The 25985-nt window shown below is 46.0% G+C and overlaps 1 protein-coding gene across 2 annotated transcripts in view; it reads left to right on the plus strand.

Moving 5' to 3' along the window:
• LOC8051692 (spectrin alpha chain) overlaps positions 1-25714 on the plus strand; it is a 69717-nt gene extending 44003 nt beyond the window's left edge. For both annotated transcript variants that reach the window (XM_029986214.3, XM_029986215.3), the window contains 20 exons: positions 2071-2219; positions 3903-4092; positions 5328-5431; positions 6246-6408; positions 7219-7488; positions 9640-9953; positions 10563-10791; positions 11518-11664; positions 12392-12650; positions 13965-14041; positions 14181-14317; positions 14506-14578; positions 15707-16003; positions 16851-16963; positions 17296-17313; positions 17403-17457; positions 17971-18167; positions 18584-18637; positions 20568-20862; positions 25071-25714. In XM_029986214.3, coding sequence (XP_029842074.1) covers positions 2071-2219; positions 3903-4092; positions 5328-5431; positions 6246-6408; positions 7219-7488; positions 9640-9953; positions 10563-10791; positions 11518-11664; positions 12392-12650; positions 13965-14041; positions 14181-14317; positions 14506-14578; positions 15707-16003; positions 16851-16963; positions 17296-17313; positions 17403-17457; positions 17971-18167; positions 18584-18637; positions 20568-20862; positions 25071-25199 — 3270 coding nt within the window. In that variant the 3' untranslated portion in view covers positions 25200-25714. The remainder of the gene's footprint in view (positions 1-2070; positions 2220-3902; positions 4093-5327; positions 5432-6245; positions 6409-7218; positions 7489-9639; positions 9954-10562; positions 10792-11517; positions 11665-12391; positions 12651-13964; positions 14042-14180; positions 14318-14505; positions 14579-15706; positions 16004-16850; positions 16964-17295; positions 17314-17402; positions 17458-17970; positions 18168-18583; positions 18638-20567; positions 20863-25070) is intronic.
• Positions 25715-25985: the final 271 nt, after the last annotated feature.

A 25985-nucleotide genomic window follows, 5' to 3' on the forward strand; every position in this document is an offset into this window, starting at 1 on the left:
TTGCTGCTGTGACTAAAGCATACCTATGACATATTTATTCGCTGTGTTTTCTGGTGTGACTAAAATCGGTATTTCGAACATACCACGACACTGGATACCAACACCACTTTTTCATGTTTTTGGTGATATTTTATGATATCTGCAAGGGAACCTTATACTGGGCACTTCTTGGCCATTTGTTAGACTTTTCTCTTAATTTTATTGTTCCTAAATCAAAAAGAAATCATACCAGATTTCTGTCTGGTACCTGATGCGCCTGTGAATTGCTCATTCTTATGGCATTCACACATTATGTTTATGCACTACAAAACCACTTTGTTAGTTCAATTTTTTTTGGAAAGCATTATTGGTTTGACATTTTTTAAAAACATTTGTATGTGCACAGCTATTTTGATGGTGTCACTCTTTTTTTATTCCCCACTTTGGAAGCACATTCCAGCAAAACGGAACTTTGCACCACTCACCATTTCTATTTCACAGTGCGCACATTTCGGCAATTTTTTTTGCCCTTTTTTGAGCGGAGCACAGTCCAACTGCACAGCATGAGCTGCCTTTTCTTTATTTTGTTGTTTGTGTACCACCTTGCACCTAATTTGCATTGATGCAACAGTGCCGCACCAGCCTCGCTGCATTCTCACAAGTGCATCTTCAGGGAAGCCTTTGACCTATATAGTGTCCACTTTTATGACCATCAGCGTTCTGCTGTTGAGACTCTTACGGATTCGGAACGTTTTTCCTAATTGAAAAGAACTTCCTAAAACTAACAGTGTACCCTTAGGCACGCATAAGAAAGTCACTTGTGGACAAACGTCTGAAGTTGCACTTGTTAACACGCTTCTGTAATGTGGCTGCTTTTGTCAATAGGTAAGTAAATGGGTTATGTTGCATTTAATTCCTAAACAGTTTGTTTGTAATCTTGGCATCTGAGAATTAGTTGACCCTTCATTGCTTAAATTGCTTAAAAATTTATTTTGAAGATATTAATGCTTATCACAATCAAATGAAACAACAGAGCTGAAATTTACAAAGAAATTGTAAGGTAAACTTGCAACTTAGTTTTGTTGCCTGTGGGAAACACCAAACAAAATTTCAAAGGTGGCTCCCTTGCGTAACCTCTACGGGTCACTACGGAATGTCAATAATATCTGCGCATATGATAGCTTCAAGTAAACCGGTCACCTATCGTAAAATATTAATGGCAAGAGGAAAAGCACTTATCCATATTTTTCGCCCGAAAATCTGAGAAAACGTACTCAGTCGCCGCATAATTAGCGCGCCAAACATTTTTTTTCTCGTCAACTATTTGTGCATCTTTTCACTAGATGGCGCCGTAGTTTCAATCTTCAAGACTGTTTCCAAACTACTAAATAAATAAAAAAAAAAAAACAACATGATATAGTTTAGTCTCGTTAATTCAAACTCATAATTCAAGCTTGTGGATAATTCAAACTAACATGCAAATCCCATCCCATGCGTCGCTATGAAAAAGAACTCCCGGTAATTCAAACTTTGCTTCATTGAAACCAGTTTTCGGTCCTCCTCGTGTTTGAATTAACGAGATTCTACTGTAAAGCCGAAACTGTAGAAGAAAGAAAAATTATTATGTGGTTTGTTGCCTGGAGGCAGCAATCATTAACAAGGGGTTAAGTGTCGAGCCTGCGACCGCGAGTTCTTGTTGTATGCACCTGCATAGGTGTTCCCAGCAGAACCACCCCTTGAAGTCACCAACTGGCTTGCTCTTGCACCTTTTTTTCTACTGTCTGATGAACGGAGTGTTCATCCCTTCCCATGTAATCAACAAATTTTACAGCATTTTTAGTTGCTTTAAAGACAATGAGTATGAAACCTAGTGCAACTTCTTGTCCTGTATAGAACCTTTTTTTCAGTTTATAGTAATTTACGGGAATATCAGTGTACGATTGAGACCGTAACGACTAGCTATCAATGTCACTCTGCATAGCTTTCTAATCTATCCATTCTAAAAGCTTAGGAGAACAGACATTAATTTTTTTAAGCTGTGAGTGAACTTTGGCTAAAATACTTTCTGAGCCCCTTCTGTGGTGCCTGCAGGAGCACCGCACTGAGATTGACGCTCGTGCTGGAACCTTCCAAGCCTTTGAGATGTTTGGACAACAGCTGCTCCAGAACGGTCACTACGCAAGCGTCGAGATTCAGGAAAAGCTCGACAAGATGACCGAGGCTCGCAAGGAGCTTGAAAAGTAAGGGCCAGCTGATTTCATATTCCTTACTGCATTGTTGCAAACATTTGGTTCTTTGGTTGTCTGTACTGGATCATGCAACTAGCATATGCCTTGGAAATTTTAGCATGATCAAGATGTCACGCTTTTACAAATTTTCTTTAATACCAGGTGTCTAGTAGGTGGCAGCAGTGCACAGCGAGTGTTTGCTGTCTCGCTCTCTTGATCCTGCATGCAGGGATTGCAACATCAAGTTGGCAAGCTGTAGAAATACCTAGGTGTATTGGGTGTGACTGGGAAGAAAAATAGTGCTACATTCTTCTCCACTACATAAAGGAAGTGGAATGGATAAAACTGAAACAATGCCTAAACGTGACATTCATGGCAGTAATGACATGCGCGGGTCGAAGGCATCCTTCAAGAAGAACATACTCAAATAGTCCGCTTTATCTCACATTGGTAAAAGAATTTCTCGAGCATCACCCTATCAAGAAACGTGACTTGCACCAAAATTTTAGCTTTACACTGCCCTGTTTCGCATCTTATCACCTGTCGTAGCGCTTCATTTGGATAGAGCCTCAGGTTTCAATTGTACGACCGTAAAATATAGAGCATGCACCCATGCCACAATAAGTGGCCACCCTTTACTTTTGAAACATAAAAATCATCGAAGGAGATATCAAGCGGCCACTCCCCAATTTTATGCAAATCAAAAAATGTGCGAAAGACTCGCCAAGCACCCAGTCGCAGTGGGCGGCCGTTGTTTCTGGGACTGGCGGACACATAGCACGGGTGAAGTGACTATAGTGACGAAGGTGAGAAGGCCCGTAATCAGTCACTTTAACTTTTCCCAATAAACTATTTACCCTATTACTCGCGTAATGAACGCACCCCCAACAATGGTCGCCATTACCGATTTTTCTTTTCCCGTGCAGCTGCCGAGAAATTAAGTCGCAAAGTGGCGAGGCCGAGAAAGCCAAACCAAGCGTGGCAGCAGGCGCGCGAGTTGTGGCTTCAAGTGGGAAATTGGGGAAGAGATCAGCGGCAGAACCGCACGACGCACAGGGCCAACAAAATTGGGGTTGAGGAATTACCTGGCCCTCGGAAATTTTTCGTCCATCGAACATATTAATGTCAACTGAGCGGTGAAATCGTGAAAGTGTCTAGGCCTAGGGACAATTGCGTCACTTTTGGTGCCGAGCGCCGCCGACCCAAAAACTGCTCGAGCGTCGCAGGGTGCTTTTTTGTCCACGCAAAGAATGCGAAAGTCTCATTTTCACATGCCGGCGCGCTTGGCTAGCTCGGCAAACGACGGCCGTTCCGAGTTCAGCAGTCAGACCAAGCAAGGGGCCCACCCGACCGTGTGCTCCCACATTTTCGCTCTTGGACCTAGCAGGCGCCCATCCCCCAGTTTGCCACAATTATCTCCAATTATGGGCAGGCACTCGCTCGGTATTTATGGCATACTTTCTTGCGATACTATTACGGCACTTGGAATGCGTTCATGACCGGTGTGTTTAACGGCCCATCCCGCCCACACGTCCAAAGTGGTCCCGAAGTGGCAACAAATGACGTCGCTGGTGTCTGCATGTCACGTTGTTAGATGTCGCGATCTTGGTGGTTGGAGCTAGAAGCCCCGGCAGAAATGAAGAGCGAATGGGAGCGTCGCTGTTGTTGCGGTGTCCCAACTCTGTGCTCTCTTAGGGCCTGGATTGCCCGGCGGGTGAAGGTGGACCAGTGCCTGGACCTGCAGCTGTTCTACCGGGACTGCGAGCAGGCCGAGAACTGGATGGGCAGCCGGGAGGCCTTCCTCGGTTCAGAGGACATGGGTGGCGACAACGTCGAGGCCCTCATCAAGAAGCACGAGGACTTTGACAAAGCCATCAGCGCCCAGGTGGGTCGAGGAGCTCGGTGGACATCCTTTCTTTTTTTTCTTGTCTAGCTGAAATCTGAAATCTCCAAAGTGCATACATAATCGGTTATCTCTTTCTGTCTCTCTAATAAATAAAATTGTGACCGTTCAAGGGATACTGAATGGAAACTTCAAATATACCACTCACGTCCAGAAATAAGTTAAACTCTATCAACTCGATCTGCTAGCAATAATTGCACGCTTGAACTTTGAGCGAATGGCTACATTTTTCGTTCCAAAGGACCAATCCCAGCAAGCGCGCAAAGATCAACCACCGAAGAGCGCGATGCATCGTGGGAGCGAGCTAGTTGACGTCGCAGCAGACATGACGTCACTTAGTCCAACACAGACGAAGCTGCTCAGGGGCTGGCTTGGTTATGAGCTCTGCCATGCCACTTGGCTTTGTCGATGCGTTACAACTGGTCCGTTTTTGGTTTCCCCTCCTCACTCCCCGCAAGAGTTAACTAGGCCGGAAGAGAAGAGATACCTGGCTTGACAGGGCTCGCGAGCACGCAGCTTGCCACCGTACATCTGTGGAGCAGTGACGTAACAACATTTGGTTTATTCCCTTTAAATAATGTTGTGGTGTCTTGAGCAAAAAATTGGTGTATCTGTGTTGTGGCCAGAACATGCTTGACATTTAGACAATAAAATAGATGCTAGAATTTCGTTGCAGTTTCCTTTTAAGGTTTCTGAGACAACTATGTATTTATGCCAGTAGAGACAGCTAAATTTTGGCACCATCACCGCTGGGAATGGTGATTTTCGAGATTCACCGTTCCTTAGGATGTGCGAACGAAGGTCTCTGGGTATTTTATTGCTTGCAAGAACGCCTGACGTAAGCATTTAGGTACTCTTAGCATTCGCTAGAGTGCCTTGATGTCCATCTCATGTCAGTCACTCTTGCAGCCATTGGGAAGCCCTCAAATTTTCGTTCTCCAAAATTACAGCTCGTAGAAGCTGCCTTTCTCAGCGATGGTCAAACTTCAGTTTCCCTAGATAACAGAAAGTATAAAACAGAAAACAGAAGTATAACAGAAAGTATAAAACTTCATGGCATAAATCTTGGGTTGTTTTCATAAGAATTTTGATCTGTCTAGCCTTCTTTTTTTTAATGGAATAATTAGTGGCTGCCATATGGAGGTATTTACCTCAAATATGCTGAATGCTTAGCAAGCCTTGACTATATATTTTTATTGTGACTTACAAATGACTAGGAGGAGAAGATTGCTGCCCTGGCTGCCTTGGCTGACAAACTGGTTGCCGCTAACCACTACGCTGGCAACGACATTGAGGACAAGAAGGACCAAGTGCTGGACAGGTTAGATCTCTTTGCCTTAGTGGTTTCTGCTGCTAGCTCGTTTAATTTTTGCCTGTGTATTGCAGCCCTCTTGTAATAACAGCCCCACTTTTAGCAGACTACTGTTAAGGCTAAGACATGCAGTGAAGCTATTCAGTATAGAACTTAGAGCTTCATGTTGTCTTAGCTAAAACCATGGTCATTTACAAGGTCATTATTGCATTTTGCAGGATTTAGGAGTTTGTTGTAAGGATATGCACCTGGCATGCTTGTGTGCCAGCTGGCAATGTTCTTTGCTGCTGAACAGTAGTAGTAAATGGTAGAAAACTGAAAATTCTTAAACTATTGTGTTAAGAAGTTTGCCCATTAGCTTGATTAACTGGTTGGTATAACTCATACAGGGGTTGCTTTTATTCAACCCTTTACATAATGTTCTTGTTAAGCTTCAGGCTACGTACCTAGTGTTTTATACTGTACCTGCACAATTCTGTCGAACTTTTTTTCTGGAGAATTTGGGTTCAAGTTTGCCTGCACATTGCAATTAGAATTCAGAAATTGTTTATTTGCAAACATTAAACAGCTCTTGTCATTTTGAGGCCACAGCCTGACACTGACACTTGTTTTAGGATTGCAGTACTCAGTGATGAACAACCTGGTAATTTTGCCCACATACATAAAAGCCACTGTTGCTACAATTTGGTCTAAATTTAAAAAAAAATTAAATATATATATATTTTTGTGTACATTAGATAAAGAAGTAAACGGCTGTTTGTGCTAGGATATGATTTTCTTGGTCCCTAACACTGTTAGACGTTGATTGTGTCTCTATGTTCAGGTGGAAGCACCTGAAGGAGGCCCTGATCGAGAAGAGGTCTCGCCTGGGAGAATCCCAGACCTTGCAGCAGTTCAGCAGGGATGCCGACGAGATTGAGAACTGGATTGCCGAGAAGCTCCAGATGGCCATGGACGAGTCGTACAAAGACCCAGCTAACATCCAGGTGAGGATGTCAGCCTGCTACATTCATTCTGTTGTGCCCAGTAGAGAAATTTAACCGCTTTTTCAGCGTATGTGGGACATTGTTGGCTTGGTTTCTATCCTAGAAGCTACCATTCTGCCATTTCTTGTAGCCTTCAGCATTGTTTACGACAATTTTACACATGGCTACGTCTTCGTGGTATTGGTGCATTGGTACGTAGTTAGCTCGTTACTTTGAGCAATGAAACGAGTTTCACGATGCGGTCGTATCTCGTTAATATGAAACCTCCTTTCCCCCGAAAAATTATTCATAATGTGAGTAATCCTTCGTAACGAAACAAAAGTGCACGTATTTTCCCAGTTTGTCTCTAATATTTTGTCTATGTAGCAAGGTATTCATAATAACGAGGTATGATTGTATTGAATAATGAGGCATGATTGTATTGAAGTCTTAAATACCGTTATTGTCCTGATTCCTGGTTCTAGACACCTTTTCCCGAGTTAGTCAATCGGGGAATTCTTTTTGGCTTGTTTATTTGTTTAGACACAAGGTCTAGGGTAGCAAGGCAATAGGCTGATTTGCTATTCCTGATGAGGCCCTGTCACCCGTTCACATTGCTCTGCAGGCAACTGCTGGATGAGTCAAGAAATTGGGTGTGCAGTTTAGCCGTGTCAAAAGTGTTTGAGAGTTGGGGAGCCAACGGGGAGAGGGGGCCACGGTTGTCCCGTCTGCCTTCCTGTTCAGACACCACCAATGCTTTGAGGCTAGACACGTCCCGAAACCCTCACACACTAAGCAAATTTTGTGACCCGTCCCACTCTGACTGTGCAGAGCAAGCACAAGAAACACCAGGCATTTGAGGCGGAGCTGGCGGCCAATGCAGACCGCATCCAGTCAGTGCTGGCCATGGGCCAGAACCTGATTGACAAGCGCAAGTGTGCGGGCTCCGAGGACGCAGTGCAGGCCCGCCTGGGCTCCATTGCCGACCAGTGGGAGCACCTGACCACCAAGTCCTCGGAGAAGAGCATGAAGCTCAAGGAGGCCAACAAGCAGCGGACCTTCCACGCTGCCGTCAAGGACATCGACTTCTGGCTCGGCGAGGTGAGGAGGTCCCTCTCGCTTCTTGCACGGGAGCGATCCACTTGCAGACGTCCCTATGTTACAAAGAAGCCGTTGCTATGGGCCAGTGGTTCTCAACCACTGATCCTTTTGGGGACTCCTTCTGGATTGGCAGAAGTTATGGGGGACCCAGTCATCTAGGGGGTAGGGGGAGGTATTGAATGATTACTACAACAAAAGGGTATATGAAGAGAACTGAATGCATGCAAACCAACTTTGAAACTTTGAAAGGGAGCATAATCAACCCTACACATGGCTTGGTCTTGGGATGGCTCATTAATAAAAAAAGGTTATTGCTCGTCTTGACAGTTACGGGCTTCAACGACCCCAAGAGGGCTTCATGGACCCCAAAGGGTTTGCGGACTCCCACTTGAGAACCGCTGCTATACTTTTTCTACCCGTTTATCGGCGTCTTAGATTGCTGAACTTCCAGTATGGAAGGAAACATTGTTTTTGTTCTTGCCATGACACTGGGGACTGTTCACGGTTTAATCGCGTCTGTCACTCATTCTTGTTTTTTTTCTCTTTTATAAATGTTTACTTCTTTTAGCTTTTAGGGTTTGACTTTTATCCCTTATAGCAGATATCTGAACTATGTGGCTGGGGAGGCAGGTGAACCGAAAAGGTCTATACTTGGCCTCAAATGGGAGACACTACCCAGAAAAAAAAAATACTGCAAAAAAAGTTGATTTTGAAAAATTACATATTTACATCTATTAACACCTAGATAGTATTCCCAGAAAGTTTTGTGTGTTTACACTGCATACTAGTTATTTTTCTAAAATCATTTTTGGTCCATTGCTGCTCAAGAAGAGGTAGAGGTTTGAGCACTTTGAATGCGCTTTTCTTCGTTCCACTTTTTGGCATAAATTTTACTGTAATAAAACTATTGTTTCAGTTTTATTTTATGGACCTGGTCAGTTATGAATTTAGATTTTGCAGTTCCTTTATTAGGAAAAATTGTAATGTGCAAAACTGTAAATGTAAAAGAAAAATGCATATATATTTTTTTTAATTTGAAAAATACATATTTTCTCAAATTTCTTTTCATAGCAACTGGCAACAGGTATTCCAGTATGCATTGCACCAGAAAATGACATGGTTATCAACACCCTTTCTCAGAGATAGGAGGAGGAGAAGCGAGAGAGAGCTTTACTGCATTTGGCGTGTACGTATGTGTAAGGAACAACGGAGAGAGGGAGGGAGACCAGTGCCTCTGCTGTTGGGTAGGGTTTTGCATTTGTACATGAGCAGTTTCTGTTGGGAAGGGGCACTGACGTCTACTGCTGTAAATCGGCGCCCATGATGGCCTGTTAGTCTTTAACTGCACTCTGACTTGGGTGAAGCGAAGTATAAATGGCACTAGAGGGTAACTTTGACACTGACTGTAACAAACCTATAGGTAAAAATTTTAATTGAAACAATGCCAACATTTAAAAAGAAAAAAAGATTGTCTAATAAAGAACAATAGCATATAGTGAAAAAATGGTTTTTTGAGCACTGCTACTTGGGGCATGCCGCTATCTTGTGCCTTGATGCCAGTGAACTTTTCATAACCCCAGTTCAGGGCGGGTAAAATGGAGAGTTTAGGTTCCTTAAATAATTAAAAGCGCCGAAAAAGACAAGGACAAAGAAGTGGAACGACACAAGGCGCCTTGTGTCGTTCCAGTCCCTTGTCCTTGTCTTTTTCGGTGCTTTTAATTATTTAAAGAACCATGAAACTAACTGGCCCAACTTTCCACTTTGAAAGTTTAGGCTTTGGATCAATTCTGAAGTAATAGCTCTTTGCAAATTGCCTAGTTCAAAATTTAGTTTTTACATTAGCTTCTTGAGCCTGCTCATAGTAAAGAGACACAGTTTTCTTTGCCCTTCATTTCATAGTCTCTCATCCTCATATGTTGGCTCAATGGCTCCGAGGCAAAGCGTTGGCCCATGGATCTCAAGGCGGCGGACTCGACTCCCGGCCGAGATGCCAGCAATCTGGCGAACATGCTACCGACATTTCGGAAACATGTCAAAAGGTCCCCGCTTGGTTGTAATCGACCCCCGGTTCTTCGTAGGGGCGTGCCAGATGCCCTTCGTTGGTTTGGCAATGCAGACCTTCCAAGTTTTTCTTTCTAACCTGGGGTGCAGGTGGAGTCGCTGCTGAAGAGTGAGGACAGCGGCAAGGACCTGGCGTCGGTGCAGAACCTGACCAAGAAGCACCAGCTGGTGGAGGCAGACATCCTGGCCCACGAGGACCGGGTGAAGGACCTGAACGGCCTGGCAGACTCCCTGGTGGACTCTGGCCAGTTCCACTCAGGCCCCATCCAGGAGAAGCGGTCGTCCATCAACGAGCGCTACGAGCGGCTGCGCACCCTGGCCGCCTACCGTCGCTCCCGCCTGCACGAGGCTAACACCCTGCACCAGTTCTTCAGGGACATTGCCGACGAGGAGTCCTGGATCAAGTGAGCGTCCCAGTGGGCTCTCCTCTCTCTCCTCCGTCATGGAAGAGTAAAAGAACTTGCAGCTTGGCCTCTCGGCTTTTCTCAATGCCGATCATTTGTGATGCCAAGGGAGAAGGAGGATCTTAGCAACACTAGATTTATGCGGATGGTAGATATCGGGGGAAAACGGGCTGTCCCTTTCCAAATGGTTTGTCTGGTGGTTGTGCATCAAAAAAATGCTTTATATATCCTTGAAAGTTGGTGTTACCAGAACAAATTTCAGTCACTGGATAATGAAGACCGTTGAAGGTATTAGCTTATGTGGTTGTCGCTTGGCAGTTTTGTTGGTCCAATTTGAAGACCTCTCAATGTATAGTCACAGGGAGCTTCAATAATATGCGGTAATTTCCACTTATCAAGAGCGCCAAGTAATACGTACCACGGGTCGGTACCCATACAAGCTCGTGTTGGCAGTGGCAAAAGACCGAGGAATGTAAAGAACCGAGCATCTCTCGTGAGGCGTCGCCCTTCTTCACGTTTTCTCCGTCACACGTCGCAAAAAAATTTTTAATGGTAAGTCCAATCTTTGTCCTCGTCGTGACAAGCGGAGTTTCTTGCTTCTGCTTATAGAGAGAAGAAGCTGCTGGTGGGGTCCGACGACTACGGCAGGGACCTGACCGGGGTGCAGAACCTGCGCAAGAAGCATAAGCGCCTGGATGCAGAGCTGGGGGCCCACGAGCCGGCCATCCAGGCGGTGCAGGAGGCTGGCCACAAGCTCATGGCCGAGTCCAACCTGGGCGTGCCCGAGATTGAGCAGCGCCTCCAGACCCTCGAGCTCTCCTGGCGGGAGCTCAAGCAGGTCGGTCTTCCTTTCTCCCGGTTTGCGTTTGGCCCTAAACTGCCAAGATCACCGGTCACATGGTTTGTGACGGTCGGGAACCACGTGCATCGAGCGATTAAAGGTCCATAAATTTTAGTCTAAGAAAATATTATTGGCAAGTATATGTTTGCAGAAGGGTGAGGGTAACGGATGCTGCGTTGTCACTGGCAAGTCTTGAGCAGCTCTTTATTTTTTTGCAATTAATGAGATTGCAGTATTAGCTGATAAAAACATCAAAGAACAAATCACGAAACAAGAAGCCTGAGGCTAATGAGCCACACCCTGTGTTTCTGAGGCTCTCTTCAACTATGATGGCTCTTTATTTGTTTCTTCACAACATTCTGGAATCTCCTCTCCAGCCGGTCAAAACGGGTCCCAAAAATCCACTTTGTCACTGTAGTGCAGAGCGCTTTACTCTCTCGCGAATGTTTGGTGCAGGTAGATTCAGCGATGCCTGCTGCTGCTACGAAACTGTAGAGCTCTTGAAAGGGGTGGTCAAAAAAGGAATGTTTATTGATCTTGCAAAGGCGCAACCGTCGTAATAGTTCTTTGCGGAAAAATGGTTGGATGGCGTGCATCGCTTCTGTAGATTGTGTGAATGCAGTGTTCAACAAAGGTTGGTTCTTGATTGTGTGCATTTCAGCATACATTTGTTCTGCTGGTAAGGGTTATTGGCTAATCACGAAGTAACCTTGGGGTTCGCAGATGGCCGGTGACCGTGGCCACAAGCTGGACGAGTCGCTGGTGTACCAGCAGTTCCTGGCCAAGGTGGAGGAAGAGGAGGCCTGGATTTCCGAGAAGCAGCAGCTCCTGTCCGTCGAGGACTATGGAGACACCATGGCTGCCGTGCAGGTGCTCGACAAACACTGAACTGTTGAGGCTCGACCACCTTTGTGAAAAGCCTGGTCTGTCTTAGGGGAGATAGCACGCTTATAATACGTGGCTCGCGTTGACGTTGCGTCAGTGGCCATTGTGGTGGCCTTGCTGCCGAGTGCATATCTTTTTCTGCGCACATTTAACACCGCAGAATTTGCTTTTCTCGGCGTGAACAAGCAGGCATCACCGCCAGCACGGCGCGGCGGCGTCACGTACAAGCAGTGTATGGAAAAGGTAGCACTCTGCTAACTTCTTCAAGAGCGGACAAAACGGATGATGAGGCAAACACACTTGCACAGAATTCCTTTTTTGGGGAGTCGAGAGCACATTGTACTTTAAATTGACTTTCGGACTTTAGATTCGACTGTGGTTAGCACGCAATTTCCAACCTATTTGTGTTTTGTTGTTTTTCTGCAAAGAAACTTGCTATATTGTGAGGCATTATTGCAGGGGTCGGTTTTTCAAATAAGCATTGATCAAACATAACTGGTATCTAATGCACTTTGTAAAAAAGTGCATTACAATCACGAAAATGATACGGTCTGCATCGTATGTCATGTATGAGACACAACTGACTCGCGAGTAAGTACTGGCCACGAAGGCAGTCTCGGCATCTTCCTTAGTTCTTTGGTAAAACAACAAGATGAACTATTAGTTGTTCCTCTCTCGAGCGAGGCAAACATCCTTCGTGATGGTTGCGCAGGGCCTGCTGAAGAAGCACGAAGCGTTTGAGGCAGACTTTGCGGTGCACCGCGAGCGTTGCGGGGATACGGTGTCGGCGGGCCAGACGCTGGTCCAGGAGGGCAACCACCACCGGGACTCGATTCAGCAGCGCCTGGACCAGCTGGTCTCGCGCCTCGACGCCCTCGAGGCCAGTGCCGCCCGGCGCAAGGCCAAGCTCCAGGACAACTCGGCCTACCTCCAGTTCATGTGGAAGGCCGACGTGGTCGAGAGCTGGATCGGTGCGTTCCCCCCTTCTCTCCCCCCGTTTTTCCCAGTTTTCATCTGCGCTACTCAACTGAGTGGAGCAACTGTGTGGAGCAGCATAAAGTCGACATGGTCGAAGGAGGCTACTTGCTGAAAGAACAGGCTACACAGTCTAAGCTCATTACAACAGGCCTGGTTTACATCAGACATTTGGATATAACATACCGATTTGTGAAGTTTGGTTGGTTTTCCTCTATATACCATTGACTCAACTTCATATCTGTATACAACATACTCCTTTTACAACAGACGGAAATCTTGGTCAAAATCAAGGTCTGTTATAACGAGCTTAGACTGTAGTCTGAAAGAAATGGCGAAGAACATGCAGGCCAGCTGGTGATTTTGGACACCCGAGAGTTGGGAACAAAAGAGTGGACAACACACGGGTCTCCCGTGTTGTCTCCTTTCTTGTTCCCATGTCTCAGGTGTTCAAGACGTTAATACTATGGTACTTGACGGCTCAAGGAATGCAGAGCGTGGCGAGTCTCGATGACCTCATTTTGGCTGCATAGCCAATGACATTGCAGCGTTAGCTGTTAAGAACAGCGAAGAGTGAATCACATTGCAGGAAGAGTGAACATGATAAGTTGTGCCTTGTGCATTTCTCGAGCCGGTCGTGACTGTAGAAATGAAACTGTCTCGAAGCTTATTTTGTTTTGTCACCGTAGTATAGGAGAAACTTTGAGGACTAAGTCTGACATTCTCGTGCTAGTGGAAGAAGCTAAGTGGCTCCCTGGGGAAAGCTTTGAAAAAGAGTTGTAGTTCTGCGATACGAATAAGCATTTTTCTTTTTTCGTTGCACCGCTTGTTCCCTGTTTGTTGACTAATTACCTGAAGAGCTCTAATCGTGCATTTTCATGACTACATGAATTTGTTATTTCGTCATTCTCTCCGCTCACATTCTCGACTGTTGTGGCACCACTGAGAGCTGTCGATGCTGTTTTGATGCTTATTCGGTTTGGATGGGCTGTCAAAACTCACGAAGTAAATCTTGTCAATACCTAATGGGCATTTACCAAAAGCTGTAGTTTCCTAAACAATAGGGCCCATTATTTTTTTATGTTTCACCATACCTTGCTTGCTGTCTTCTGGACAGGCAGCAAGGTACGTATTGTTCTTTTCATGCTAACCATACATCAATCTCAGATCATTAATGTTTCGGTTGCTGCATCTAGGCTCCGAGGCCCTATTAGGATGTCTGTCATAGTTTAATAGTATGTTGCGTGTTCACACGCATCTTATCAGTGTCATTGGCGGCAACCTAATGAGCTTTCATCTTCATTTTATAGCCGACAAAGAGACCCATGTTCGATCGGAGGACTTTGGCCGAGACCTGTCATCTGTGCAGACCTTACTCACAAAGCAGGTGTGTTGGGGAATTGTTTCACTACCACTCAGCTTTGTTTCCTCTCTGACCTTCGTGTTCATTGTGAGTGCAAGGTGCGGGTTGCACACCCACGATGGTGATGATAACCGGAATGATGATTTGCTGGTGTTCCTTGCAGGAGACCTTCGACGCCGGCCTGGGGGCCTTTGAGCAAGAGGGCATCCAAAGCATCAGCCAGCTCAAGGACCAGCTTGTGGCGGCCAACCACGACCAGACGGCCGCCATCATGAGACGCCACGACGATGTCCTCACCAGGTGGGACAGGACCAAAAGAGGACATTGCAATTATTGACTTCTAGACTTTTATGCTAGGAAGTGTTGTGTTGTCATTCTTGGTTTGATGGCCGTCGCATTAACTTTGTGATTCTTAGGTACCACCGCAAGCGAGCCAACTGCCTCTTGTACAGATAACATATCGTTCAATGGCTCTCAATTTCTTGCAGGTGGAACAACCTGCTGGCAGCTTCCAACGCCCGCAAGCTTCGTCTCCTCCACATGCTGGAGCAGTTTAAGCAGGTTGGCCGGTTTCCCACGGATTTTCTCACTTTTCATGTGTGGCTGTTGGTTTATATCAGGGGTGGCCAAGCTGCGGGTTGCGAGCCGCATGCGGCTCTTTGCGTGCTAAAGTGCGGCTCGCGGCTCCCTCCCCAACCTCCCCCCCCCCCCCCACTCGCCGCTTCCCTCTCGGTCACACGAGCACTTCCCCAAAAAAACGAAAAATAGAATGCGTTTTAAATCAAAAGACAGGTTGCGGTTTAATAGTCTGGTGCTACTGCTACGTTACGTACAGTTGGACTGCTTTTGACTTGGAAAGATTGAAAGTAGCTAGATTTTTTTAAATTGCTCTAAACCAAAGTCCCCCCCCCCCCCCCCCGCAGTTCCCCCCGCGGCTCTTGGAAGTTTCAAGCTTATGTTTGCAGCTCTTAGACCGGGTCAGCCTGGCCACCCCTGGTTTATATCTATTGGGAGAGCATGTCATTTTGCTAACATGCTTTGTGCCACGAGTGTTTTGATGACCGACATTTGCCTGGGGTGTCTCGAAAGCTCAGACAAAATATGTCGCTAGAACTTTTCAGAAGACCCAGATACATTGGTGACAAACTGTCTTATAGCAGTGCAAGTGCCAAGTAATTGAGTTTTTTCTTGTGCATTAGAGATCCCCGGGTGATCTAAATGAATCCTGTCTTCTGCTGGGGGGTGCTAGATGTTCTCGTTTAGATCACAAACCTTCGAAATGTTTTATTATTTCCAATGATTTGTTCCTTTCCAAAATCGGATTTATCAATTAAAGGGTAGTCTGAGTATGGCTAATTAAGCACAAAACAAACGGAGATGTCTCTTAATCGATTGAAAGGGCACCTCCCTTTGAATTCTTTTGGTACTTAAGCTGCTGCTCTGGAACCCAGTGCGGTGTCGACTGACAACCGAAGAGATGAAAACGGTTGTTGACCCAGACGAATGCACCATTTATTCCAACAATACATACTTATATACGTGACAACACTAGTACCAGACTCGCAGATTGCACGAGGGAGATTGTGATCAAAACTAAAACACAACACCCAGCTGTGCGGTAATAATTGTAGCACTAGATGGGGTGGTGCTATAATGGAAATGAACCGACTGTCTTCGCGTTTGGTGCAGATTGAGGACCTGTTCCTGACGTTTGCGAAGAAGGCGTCAGCATTCAACAGCTGGTTTGAGAATGCGGAGGAGGACCTGACGGACCCTGTGCGGTGCAACTCTGTGGAGGAGATCCGGGCCCTGCGGGAGGCGCACGCCCAGTTCCAGGGCTCCCTGGGCTCGGCCCAGGCGGACTTTGAGGCCCTGGCCACCCTAGACCGCAAGATCAAGGGCTTCAACGTGGGGCCCAACCCGTACACCTGGTTTACCATGGAGGCCCTCGAGGACACCTGGCGCAACCTCCAAAAGATCATCAAGGTGGCACCCCTACTCTTTTTCTTTAATGTGCATGGCCTGCTCTTAGCACTGTGTTGTCCCTGGGCTGTAGCCTCGATGGTGGATAGAGGAGGTGAGCCTCGGTGGAAGGGAAGCATCCCACTAAATTTAGCAGACGGTGCTCATGTATTGTTATCAATGTGGTCGTCGTCCCATGACACCATGACATCACGTGGCACTGTGGCAGGGGTATCGGTGGCCGAGTGTGTTCGCGCACCGCATCTCGGAGCCTGTGGAGGGAAAGCTCGTGCTGCGGAACCCAGTGCTCCTGGGTTCTATCTGTGCCCCTTCCCGTTTCGATCTGGATGAGCATTGTACCGGCATGAGGTCATGTATCGCTACTGCGTGGTGCACGTTAAAGGCCCCCAGGCTAGCATTGGTACTGCACTGGCTAAATTTCTCATCTGCTGTCTAAACCAGTGTCGTAGCATTCCAAAGGCCTTACGCTGTCAACTTTTTTTTTTTTTTTGCTTTGGCATTGTGGTATTGGGTGACACAGTAACATCATGGTACACCATGATGTCACATGACACTGGGAAGTCACATGATACTAAGACCTCTCATTACATTGTGTCTAAAGGTCACTTGACCACATGCTTTCCTGGTAGTCACATGATGTCACTGACACTGTGGCATGGTGTCACGTGACATATCCTGACCGGCGTGATCACTTGACACCATGACGTCGAGGGACATATGACCTTACAGGGTACTTATAAATGCAACACATTTACAGCACCTTTGGGGTATGTTTTTCTTTTGAGATCATTTTGCAGTGATCGGCTTTGTTGCCATGACGCTAAACTGGAGCATTTGTCTCTTTCGACAGGAACGAGATGTTGAGCTGGCTAAGGAGGCCCAGCGACAGGAGGAGAACGACCGCCTTCGCAGAGAGTTTGCCAAGCATGCCAATGCTTTGCACCAGTGGCTCACAGACACACGGTGAGCTCAGCTTTGCCCTCTAACTTTTTCTCGCTCTCTGACAGACTACAGTCGAAGCTACAAACCGTGAGGTCCAATCGCGAACCAATCGGAAGCCATGTGGTATACAGCTTAGATGTCCATGTCGGCCCATTTTTCGTGTTTTGGTCCAACTATACGCGTGGTGCAGCAATACACCATGTGGTTTTAACTGGCCCATGATTAGACCTGATGGATCATAGTTTTGGTTGTAGTTCATTGTAGGTGGGGCAAAGCCTAGTGAAGCGTTGTCACGATTACAAGTGTGACTAACTGTGCCCCTTTCTTTCTGCCGGCCTGCCCCGCTCCTGCAGAATGTGGCTGCTGGATGGGTGAGTACCTCTAAAGATTACTTGCACCCCTTCCATTCCTTTCACCTTGGTTAAGGTGGAGCGTTTGAGCAAACCTTTTTCTTCGGCAGGTCCTCCATGATGGAAGGCTCGGGAACATTGGAAGCACAGCTGGAAGCTACGAAGGTGCTTGGAAGACACTTTTTGCGTACTTGTATGTGTAGCTATTTCAGAATTCGCATTAGTAAGCAGTGACAGTCATCTCCTAGATCATAGGACCGAAAAGGTTTTATACATGCTTTCCGACGGGTAGCGCTTGGGAGTACCCCTCGTTTTTCGTGCGTCAGCAAGTTTGCCAATGTGGCACTCTATGCCCCAATGAGACCGCACAAGTGATAAAGGTTATCGAAACATCGTCGGATCAACATACAGCGAAGCCTTTTGAGTCACAGACGTATAACTCCGTCGTTCTCAGTAAGCTGGCCAGTCCTAGCGCACACGGCAAGTGTGATCCTTCGGAAAGTTTCACCTTGATGTCCAGGTTTTCTTTCTAAATTAGCCACTCGGTTTCTATCCACGAGATACGAAGCCTTTTCTACCGTGCTCCCAACAAGCAATGTGACAAGGATGTGCTACTCGGGGCTTGTGCCTCGCCCACGGTCTTGGCAGCTACCGTAACGGTTGACGTGGCGTATGCAGCGCAAGGCGGCGGAGGTGCGTGCCAAGCGGGCGGACCTGAAGCGCATCGAGGACTTGGGGGCCATGCTAGAGGAGCAGCTGATCCTGGACAACCGGTACACGGAGCACGGCACGGTGGGGCTGGCCCAGCAGTGGGACCAGCTGGACCAGCTGGGCATGCGCATGCAGCACAACCTCGAGCAACAGATTCAGGCCAGGTGAGGGGGGAGGGAGGGTACGCTAGAAACCACTCGCATCTTTTTGTTTTGAGATCTGCATTGACATATTGAAGCCTTTGACAGCTCGGATCTTGCGATATCAGCTTAGTGATTACCGTAGATACAATGAATGGAAAGGAAGTGGCCAAGGTGGATGGGATCTGCTCAGGATTAAATTCACGTCCATCCGAAATGGAGTGTACCTCAAACCCTCTAGGCAGCTGCTGGTAGCTGAAATAAATTTGTCCATTCTAAGAATTAGACGGGGTGGTTCTTTTTTTTGATCAGTAGCTGCCCCAAACCAAACTTTTGCCTGCTACAAATCCTGCTACAAAAAGTTGAATGCCGCTTTGATCAGTGCTGCTGGAGATCTTTTTTTGTGGCTGCCCTAAATTCCTACGTTTTCTCTGTTTCAGGAACCAAAGTGGAGTCACAGAGGATGCCCTCAAGGAGTTCAGCATGATGTTCAAGTCAGTACCAGTTTTGTTCTTGTCAGAATATTTCTTCTACTAATTGCTATTTTAAAGGGTAACTCCGGTCAAAATTTGAACCAAAATAAATGACCGATATAGATTTTCAGAAATTAAATACGAGCACTGCAAAAATATTACACTAATTGGAAACTGCGATCCAATCTAAAACCAATAATAAAAATGCTACCACCAGCTTCTCGCCAGGCATTCAGCGGGTTGGCTGTTCGTCAAGCAACCTTTTACCCCGACATCATGTTCATACCCAAGGAGGTTACTTGTTTGTACTGCCACTTCTTTCACCGTGTTTTTCTGTTGCAATTTCAGCCATCTCAGCAGACGATTTCTGCTTGTTATGTTGTTGCGTCTGTTGTTTATAAGTGTTCGTCAACGATCACGCACAAGGATTGACTCCCTGCTCACTCAAGCGCGTCGTGGTACCGAAGGTGGCATTCACATAGTTTAGTTCATTCCTGCTCAGCGCGAGCTTACAAATAGCTTCCACAATGCTTTTGCAACCTTGCACACCACAAGGATGGTAGTTCTCAGAAGCTAAGTGGGGCTCATTCTGAGCCGGCGCTGAGCCTGCGTTCATCATGACATACTCGCTTTTCGTCCGGCAACTTTATGGATGTGTATAAATATTTGCTACAGATGTTTATATCTATGAAGCAAAGCAGTAAAACAGCTGCAGCATCTTGCCCGACTGATCAAAACTGCTCTTGCGATTATGCCAGTCGTACGTTTTACGGTACCGCGGTACAAACTTTGCATCACACGATGGCCATGCAGCTGATCCCAAGGGTTGCCGTCACGCTTGAGCCGGTAGTTTCGGTTTAGCCGTAGACTCGTGAAACAAAGCTTCCAGATATCTGCAAAACTGCACAATGCATTGAGAAAGAGTGACACCTATTATTCAGGGATTCTTCACTAAAAACAGTTGTAACCCTGAAGTCGAAAAAATGTACTGGAGTCACCTTTTAAGAATAGCTTCCATTTGGATACATTAAAAACCATTTGCTCGTGCATTGATTCAGCCTTAAGGCCCGTTAACACTCTTGCGACTGAGAGCGACGAGATCTCTTAAAACTTCTTAAATGTTTTTAGAATGAGGGAACACACTGGCATTGTGGCGCCATCTATGCGGTGACCCAGGAACTGCATTTCACAAGAGCGAAGGTTTTGCGGGATTTCCGAGGTCAAATGTGCGTAATACCCATAGAAAGACTCGTTTATAACATTGACAAAAGTTTTTCGAGCCAAGAAAGAAAGGATAATGCGCGAGAAACAAAAAAAAATATGTCGGACCGCCGAGTTTACACTGCTTCTCAATAGATGGCGCCAGTGTGTTCTCTGGTTTAAGAAGTTTTAAGGAACCCAGGTTTAAGAGGTCGCAAGAGTGTGAACGGGCCTTTACCTTTCTGCTGTCTTCTAGGCAGCCTGGCTTACTTCCAAACAGCTGTTTGCTTTCCCGTGCCCAAGTTGCTCTCGATGAGAACCTCCTATTAGCTGAGAGACCTCCCAAGAAACTTATATTCAATAAAAGTACTACTAATAATAGACTGCATCGGGTCAACTATAGCCTGCGCGTGGCCCGATAGATAATTGTACTAACATCCGTATTAAAATGTGTGAGGTTGGACAGAGAGAAAGAATAAGCATTTATTTGAATACGGCAAGGTCCATCAGCGCTTTTTGCCGGCTCAAAAGATGAAGAGACCATACTAAAAGCATGCTTATATGTGATTGTAGTAAAGCTAGCACCCAGTTTTGGATGGTAAACCTCTCCCCCTACCACCACAATCGTGCATCGTTGAATTTCGAGAGTGCAAGAACGAGTCCTGCAAGCGAAGGCAATTTGGCAGGTTTGCGCTTCCGTCCGAAGAGCTCGTTCCAAACGGTTCGCTTCGCTTCCCGTTCCACAACGCAGGCACTTTGATAAGGACAAGAGTGGCAAGCTGAACCAGGTGGAGTTCAAGTCGTGCCTGCGGGCCCTGGGCTACGACCTGCCCATGGTGGAGGAGGGCCAGCCGGACCCGGAGTTCGAGGCCATCCTGGACACGGTGGACCCCAACCGGGACGGACACGTGTCGCTGCAGGAGTACATGGCCTTCATGATCTCCCGGGAGACGGAGAACGTGCGCTCGTCGGAAGAGATTGAGAACGCCTTCCGCGCCATCACCTCGGGAGACCGCCCTTACGTCACCGCCGACGAGCTCTACGCGGTGAGCCACCCTTGTTGTCCCTTGGCTTTTGTGAAGCGGAGTTTTTTTAAGCTTTTCAATAATGAAGAACGTTTATCTGTCCTCGACATTGAGGCAGTAAAGCAGCGCAGTATCCTAAAGACCTTGTAAACAGTAATGTGCAAACTAGGGAGTGTATGGCTCATAGTAGTTATGCATCAGTGGCAGCTCAGATCTGCTAAGGTGGTGCTTGAAGTGGAAAGAACACATTACTTTGGGGTAGGGATGACTGAGAAAAACTTGGGGCTCAGGAACCCTGGACTCCGGGGAGGGTTCCTGGGAAACCAGAACCTATGCTGTAAGGCGTAAAGCAGAGCAGTACATTTTGCCACCTCTACAGCCGTCGAAGATGCGAATAAAATAAAGTGCGTGGGAACCGGCTGGAGCTGGTACGGTGCACATCACGACAGTATGAGCTGACCCAGCGGCGTTCGGGCGAGGGTGGCACAAAAACCATTCGAAGAACCCCTGGTGTGTGGATCTGTCGTAAAAGGGGTGGTATTGTCTGCCACGTGTCCTGTTCTCGCAATATGGTGGTTGCTTTCGTAGCTCGGCATGCTGGAAGTGCCCCTGCAGCATTTTACCCCATTCAGCTGGCTTTCGGCTGGGCCGGCTCATATTGCTGCTGACTGTATCCTGTGGCCAGTAATGAAATTATTTGGCGGTGTGCGCAGGGTATTTCTCTGGCTGGTTGGCAAAGTCGAGGTGAATGTTTGTGAGAGCTGTTTTACTTGAATTCTGCTCATGAGCTCACTAAGCTTCACACTTTATGAAAGATGCTTGCTTATGTGATTGTGAAGTATGTGGTTGAATGACTGTGAGGAAGATTACATTTGAAATATCATGGTGGACATCAATATTCTTTATATTGGGAACACAAATCGCCGCTTATCACCAACGTTAGTGTATTTTAGCAGGTGTCGTGTATGACAAATTTGCTCACTAGCTACCTATTTGATCTCTTGTTTTTTTCTACGACCGTGTTACCTCTTTTTCCCGTTCTGGAATTCCTTTTTTGTACAGACTGGATAATGACGATGACATGCATCAAAGTGGGTTTTCACTTGTTTTATCATTTTTTTATCCCCCCTCCCTCCTTATTTTGTTCTCTCTCGCGCTGGATGTTCCTCTCAGCCATAGCAAGGAACTTAGTGCATGTAGCCGGCTTTGTGCAATGTGGTGCAAACGTTTTTTTTTTTTTTTTAATGTGGACAAAAACTGCTTTAACTTTTCAATATATTTTGTGTGGAGCTGTTTGTAGGTTCACATCAATCACAAATTAAGCATTTATTCAATCATTCATTTATTATACCCTTAAAGGCACCTCTTTCGAAAACATTGCAAAAAAAAAAGTATACACGAAAAAAAAAAATTACAGGAAACATTATGTTGATAGGTGGATGGCAGTTAACAGTGCTGACATATTAAGAAAAAAAAACGTTCAAACTGAAAGCAACAAAAAGGTGGTTGGCAGCTTGCAGTGCAGGCACATTAAAAAAGAAACAACAACAGAACATAGAATTATAAGCATAAAACTAGTGGCGGAGAGGTTGATGCTAGTGCAAGAACAAATACTAAATTATTAATGTGAGCCATTAAAGGGCAACTCTGCTCAATTCCAGAAATTAAGGATAATGAGTGATTTCACATTAAAAATCACTAATACTAAAAGACACTACATCATTTGTTCCGTGAAAAATGGGATATTGCTGGAGCATTTTAAGCACTGTGCATTTGCAATCGCTGTGGATGGAACCAATGATAGGTTTCACAACTGTATCCCGTCGTAGCAACCTACTACATGGACGAATCGCAGAGAGTCGAAAGCCAGCTGCTTTGTTTGCAAGTGCTCCATGGAGAGGCCACTGGGCAGAAGATCGGCAACCTTGTTCTGGATGCGCTGAAGTCACGCGATATATCAGTGAAGAACTGCATCGCTTTTGGTTCCGACAACGCGAACGTCATGATTGGAAAGAAGAATGGTGTGGCAGCTGTGGTAAAAGAAGTTCAAGATAATTTGATAGTGGTTGGCTGCCCATGTCACCTTATCAATCTTCGGCCTAGAAAGGAGCCGCATGCCTACCAGCAGAATTTGACGAGGTCCTTGTGGACGTCATCTAGGTACTTCCTCGAGAAGAGTGCAAAGACAAAGGACAGGCTTGTCGGATTTCAAGGGATGCACAGTACTGAGGTGCATAAGATTTTGAAACGTGTGCCCACGCGATGGCTATTGCTGGGATTACTAGGTCTGAACAGGTTACTAGATTAGTGGCAGCCCTTCACTAGCTTCTTCCTAAATGAGACAAAACTAAAGAACAAGCTGCGTCCATTCTTTCTGGAGTCGTACCAGATCCCTAAGAAAGCTTTAGCCTTGGGAGAAGACAAGCGGGACGAAGTCGAGCAAGATCGCCAAAAATGCAAAGAGTCAAAAGGCAAGATGGATGCTCCACCGACAAAGAAAATGAAGCTTTCATGTGAGAGTACTGGGCATGTCAGCGTGACCTGTGAGGAGTGGCTTTTGTACTTTGTCATGACCGACATCAGCTTAACGTATGGCCTTTTCTTGAAGAGTGCGATACCTGCTCATGAAAAAGCCAACTTCCAACTTCAGTCACAGGCACCCCAAGTTCATCTGCTGCAGTCCCTGTTGGTGCAGCTCCTGAGGGACCTTATGACCAGGTTTGTTCAGCCCTCTGCCATGAAGGCCTGTGGTTCACCACTGGAAGTTCCCTACCAGTATGTTAACAACCGAAAAGCCAACGAAGATATGGTCCTTGGGAGCTGCATGTTGTCTGTTGTGGAGAGGCTGCCTACCAGCGAGAAGCAGCAGTTTTTTTCTGCTGTTTGTCAGTACTTTGTTGTGGCATGCGACTACATCCAACACAAATTTTCACTTGAGAATGAAACCCTGAAAAAGGCAGAAGTTGCCAAATTAAAGTTGATGAGCAGTGCATCTTTTAGGAGTCTTCTTCATTAAGTCCTTCCCACAACTTTTGCCCCTGGAGAAGAATGAGTCAAGAGAAGAGGCTTTGGATGCCCTGGAAGTAGAATTTGTGGAGCTGCAGGCACTTGATCTTTCCCAAGACATCTTGAAATAAAGAAAGAAGTGACATTCAGTTATCAGAAGTGGGAAGAATGATTAGCATTGATGGCAGACTGAAGTTTGGCAGAGTGGCAAAGCTGATGCTGCAAGTACTCCCCATACCACATAGCAATGCTGAATGTGAGCGGTTCTTCAGCAAAGTGAAAATGGCAAGAACCGAATTTAGCTCATCTTTCTCCAACGACTCTTGGATACCTCCACATGGTAAGGGGTCACAAAGCTGAACATTGTTATGAACAAATATATTCCGACAAGTTTCTGAAGCCGGCGAAATCTGCGACGGCGAGGTCTTTTCAAAAGTAAATAAGTTGAGCTCCATTCCACTACGAGACTATCGGAGGCTTTTTGTTAGTCGTCCAGAGGCTGCTAGAAACGATCATACTTTGAAGAATTTGGTTCTACAGCCAGATCACTTAAAGGGGCGGTGCAACGATTTTACGAATAAAACAATTTGCATTTCGGCATTTTTACGTTGTTTATCGTGTCTCGGAGGATAGAGAAAACACCTCCTTCATTAAAAATGTCGCGATTCCGCTGCATAATCGCAAAGCAAAAGTCGAGCTTTTTCCCCCACCTGCAGCCCCAAGCGGCAGCCGAAGGAACTACGGCGAAAAGATTACGTGACCTCGCTCGGCTCTAAGCTGCAGCATACCACCCGCTAATGTCAGCGGAGAGAGGGAGAGGAAGCGTCCTCCGAGATAGTACACGGGAAGCTACACGGCACTCCGAATGACGTCACTAGGAGGGGCGCCAGTTTTGACCCTGAAGGCTGGGAGTGAGTTGAGGGGTGCCCGAAATGCCAATCTTTATCTTTTTTTTACGCAACAACTAGGACACTCAGTCAAAATCTGTTTTCTGTTCTTTACTTCAGAAGTGTCAGAGGGCAATTTCCAGAAACCTTTGACCGAAGTCCGGAAATCGTTGCACCCCCCCTTTAAAAATCAATGGGGGATTCCCCCACCCCGTTTTGTGTTTTTTTGTCTCCCTGATTTCTACATTGCTGGGTTGGCAGGTATGATGAAGTTTATTTGTGTAGTTTTTGTGTGACACAAAAGTTATATATTGCACATGTCTTTGGCTTTTTCAGAACCTCACCAAGGACATGGCGGACTACTGCGTGTCGCGTATGAAGCCCTACGTCGACCCGAAAAGTGGTCGTTCCATCTCCGGAGCGTACGACTATATTGAGTTCACTCGCACCTTGTTCCAAAACTGAGCACTGCCTTTTTTGTGTTGTCTCCCTTAAAATATTTAGAAAAGAGGAAAAAAATCCAGATTCAAGCTTCTGAACGTGCTGGCATGAAGGCTTGGCTAGAGCAAGGAAACAAAAACGGAGAATAGCCTTGCATTGCTTTTTACCTGTTTAGCCACTTCGAAGGTTTCATAAAGGGAAAAAGGTGGTTAATATTTTTTTTTATGGCATTTCATTTCAACCTTAGTTATGTGCTTTTTCTCGGGAAGGTCCTCGCACATATTAATCCACTTTTTAGGTAGCTTTGGCTAAGTAGGGTTTAGCGAACATTTATCATATTAGTTGTGTAGAGGGTCAAGACCTTGCCTTTTTCTTCAGATAGGATCTCTTAAACCTTTTATCACTTTACTTTGCGAGGCATGGGATATGTTTGACAATGGTGACATACTTGTGTATCTGGCAGCTTTCAGAAGAAGCATGCTTCGGTATTTATGTGTAACTGAGCTTTTAATAAAGCGAGCTACATTTATTGGATCAAATTGAGCCTTCTGTGCTTATTGATGCAAGTGACTAATACTTTCTTTTGTTTTGAGAGGTATTCAAGAACATGCAAGCTGATAGGCAAGCGTTAGCTCACATGCCTGGGTGTCGAGATGCCTGTTCATCAAGATTGGAGTGAAGACAAATTGTAAAAGGATTAAGGAAAGTGATCAGGGAGGCACTAGGAGGTGACTCTTGATTGTTACTGCCTTCGTGGGGAAAATTTCTGTATGACCATGTGCCACATTCCCTTGGAGACATGGTCAGATG

Source organism: Ixodes scapularis, unplaced genomic scaffold (genome assembly GCF_016920785.2).
Source record: "Ixodes scapularis isolate PalLabHiFi unplaced genomic scaffold, ASM1692078v2 PGA_scaffold3__209_contigs__length_174095766, whole genome shotgun sequence".
Lineage (NCBI taxonomy): Eukaryota > Metazoa > Arthropoda > Arachnida > Ixodida > Ixodidae > Ixodes > Ixodes scapularis.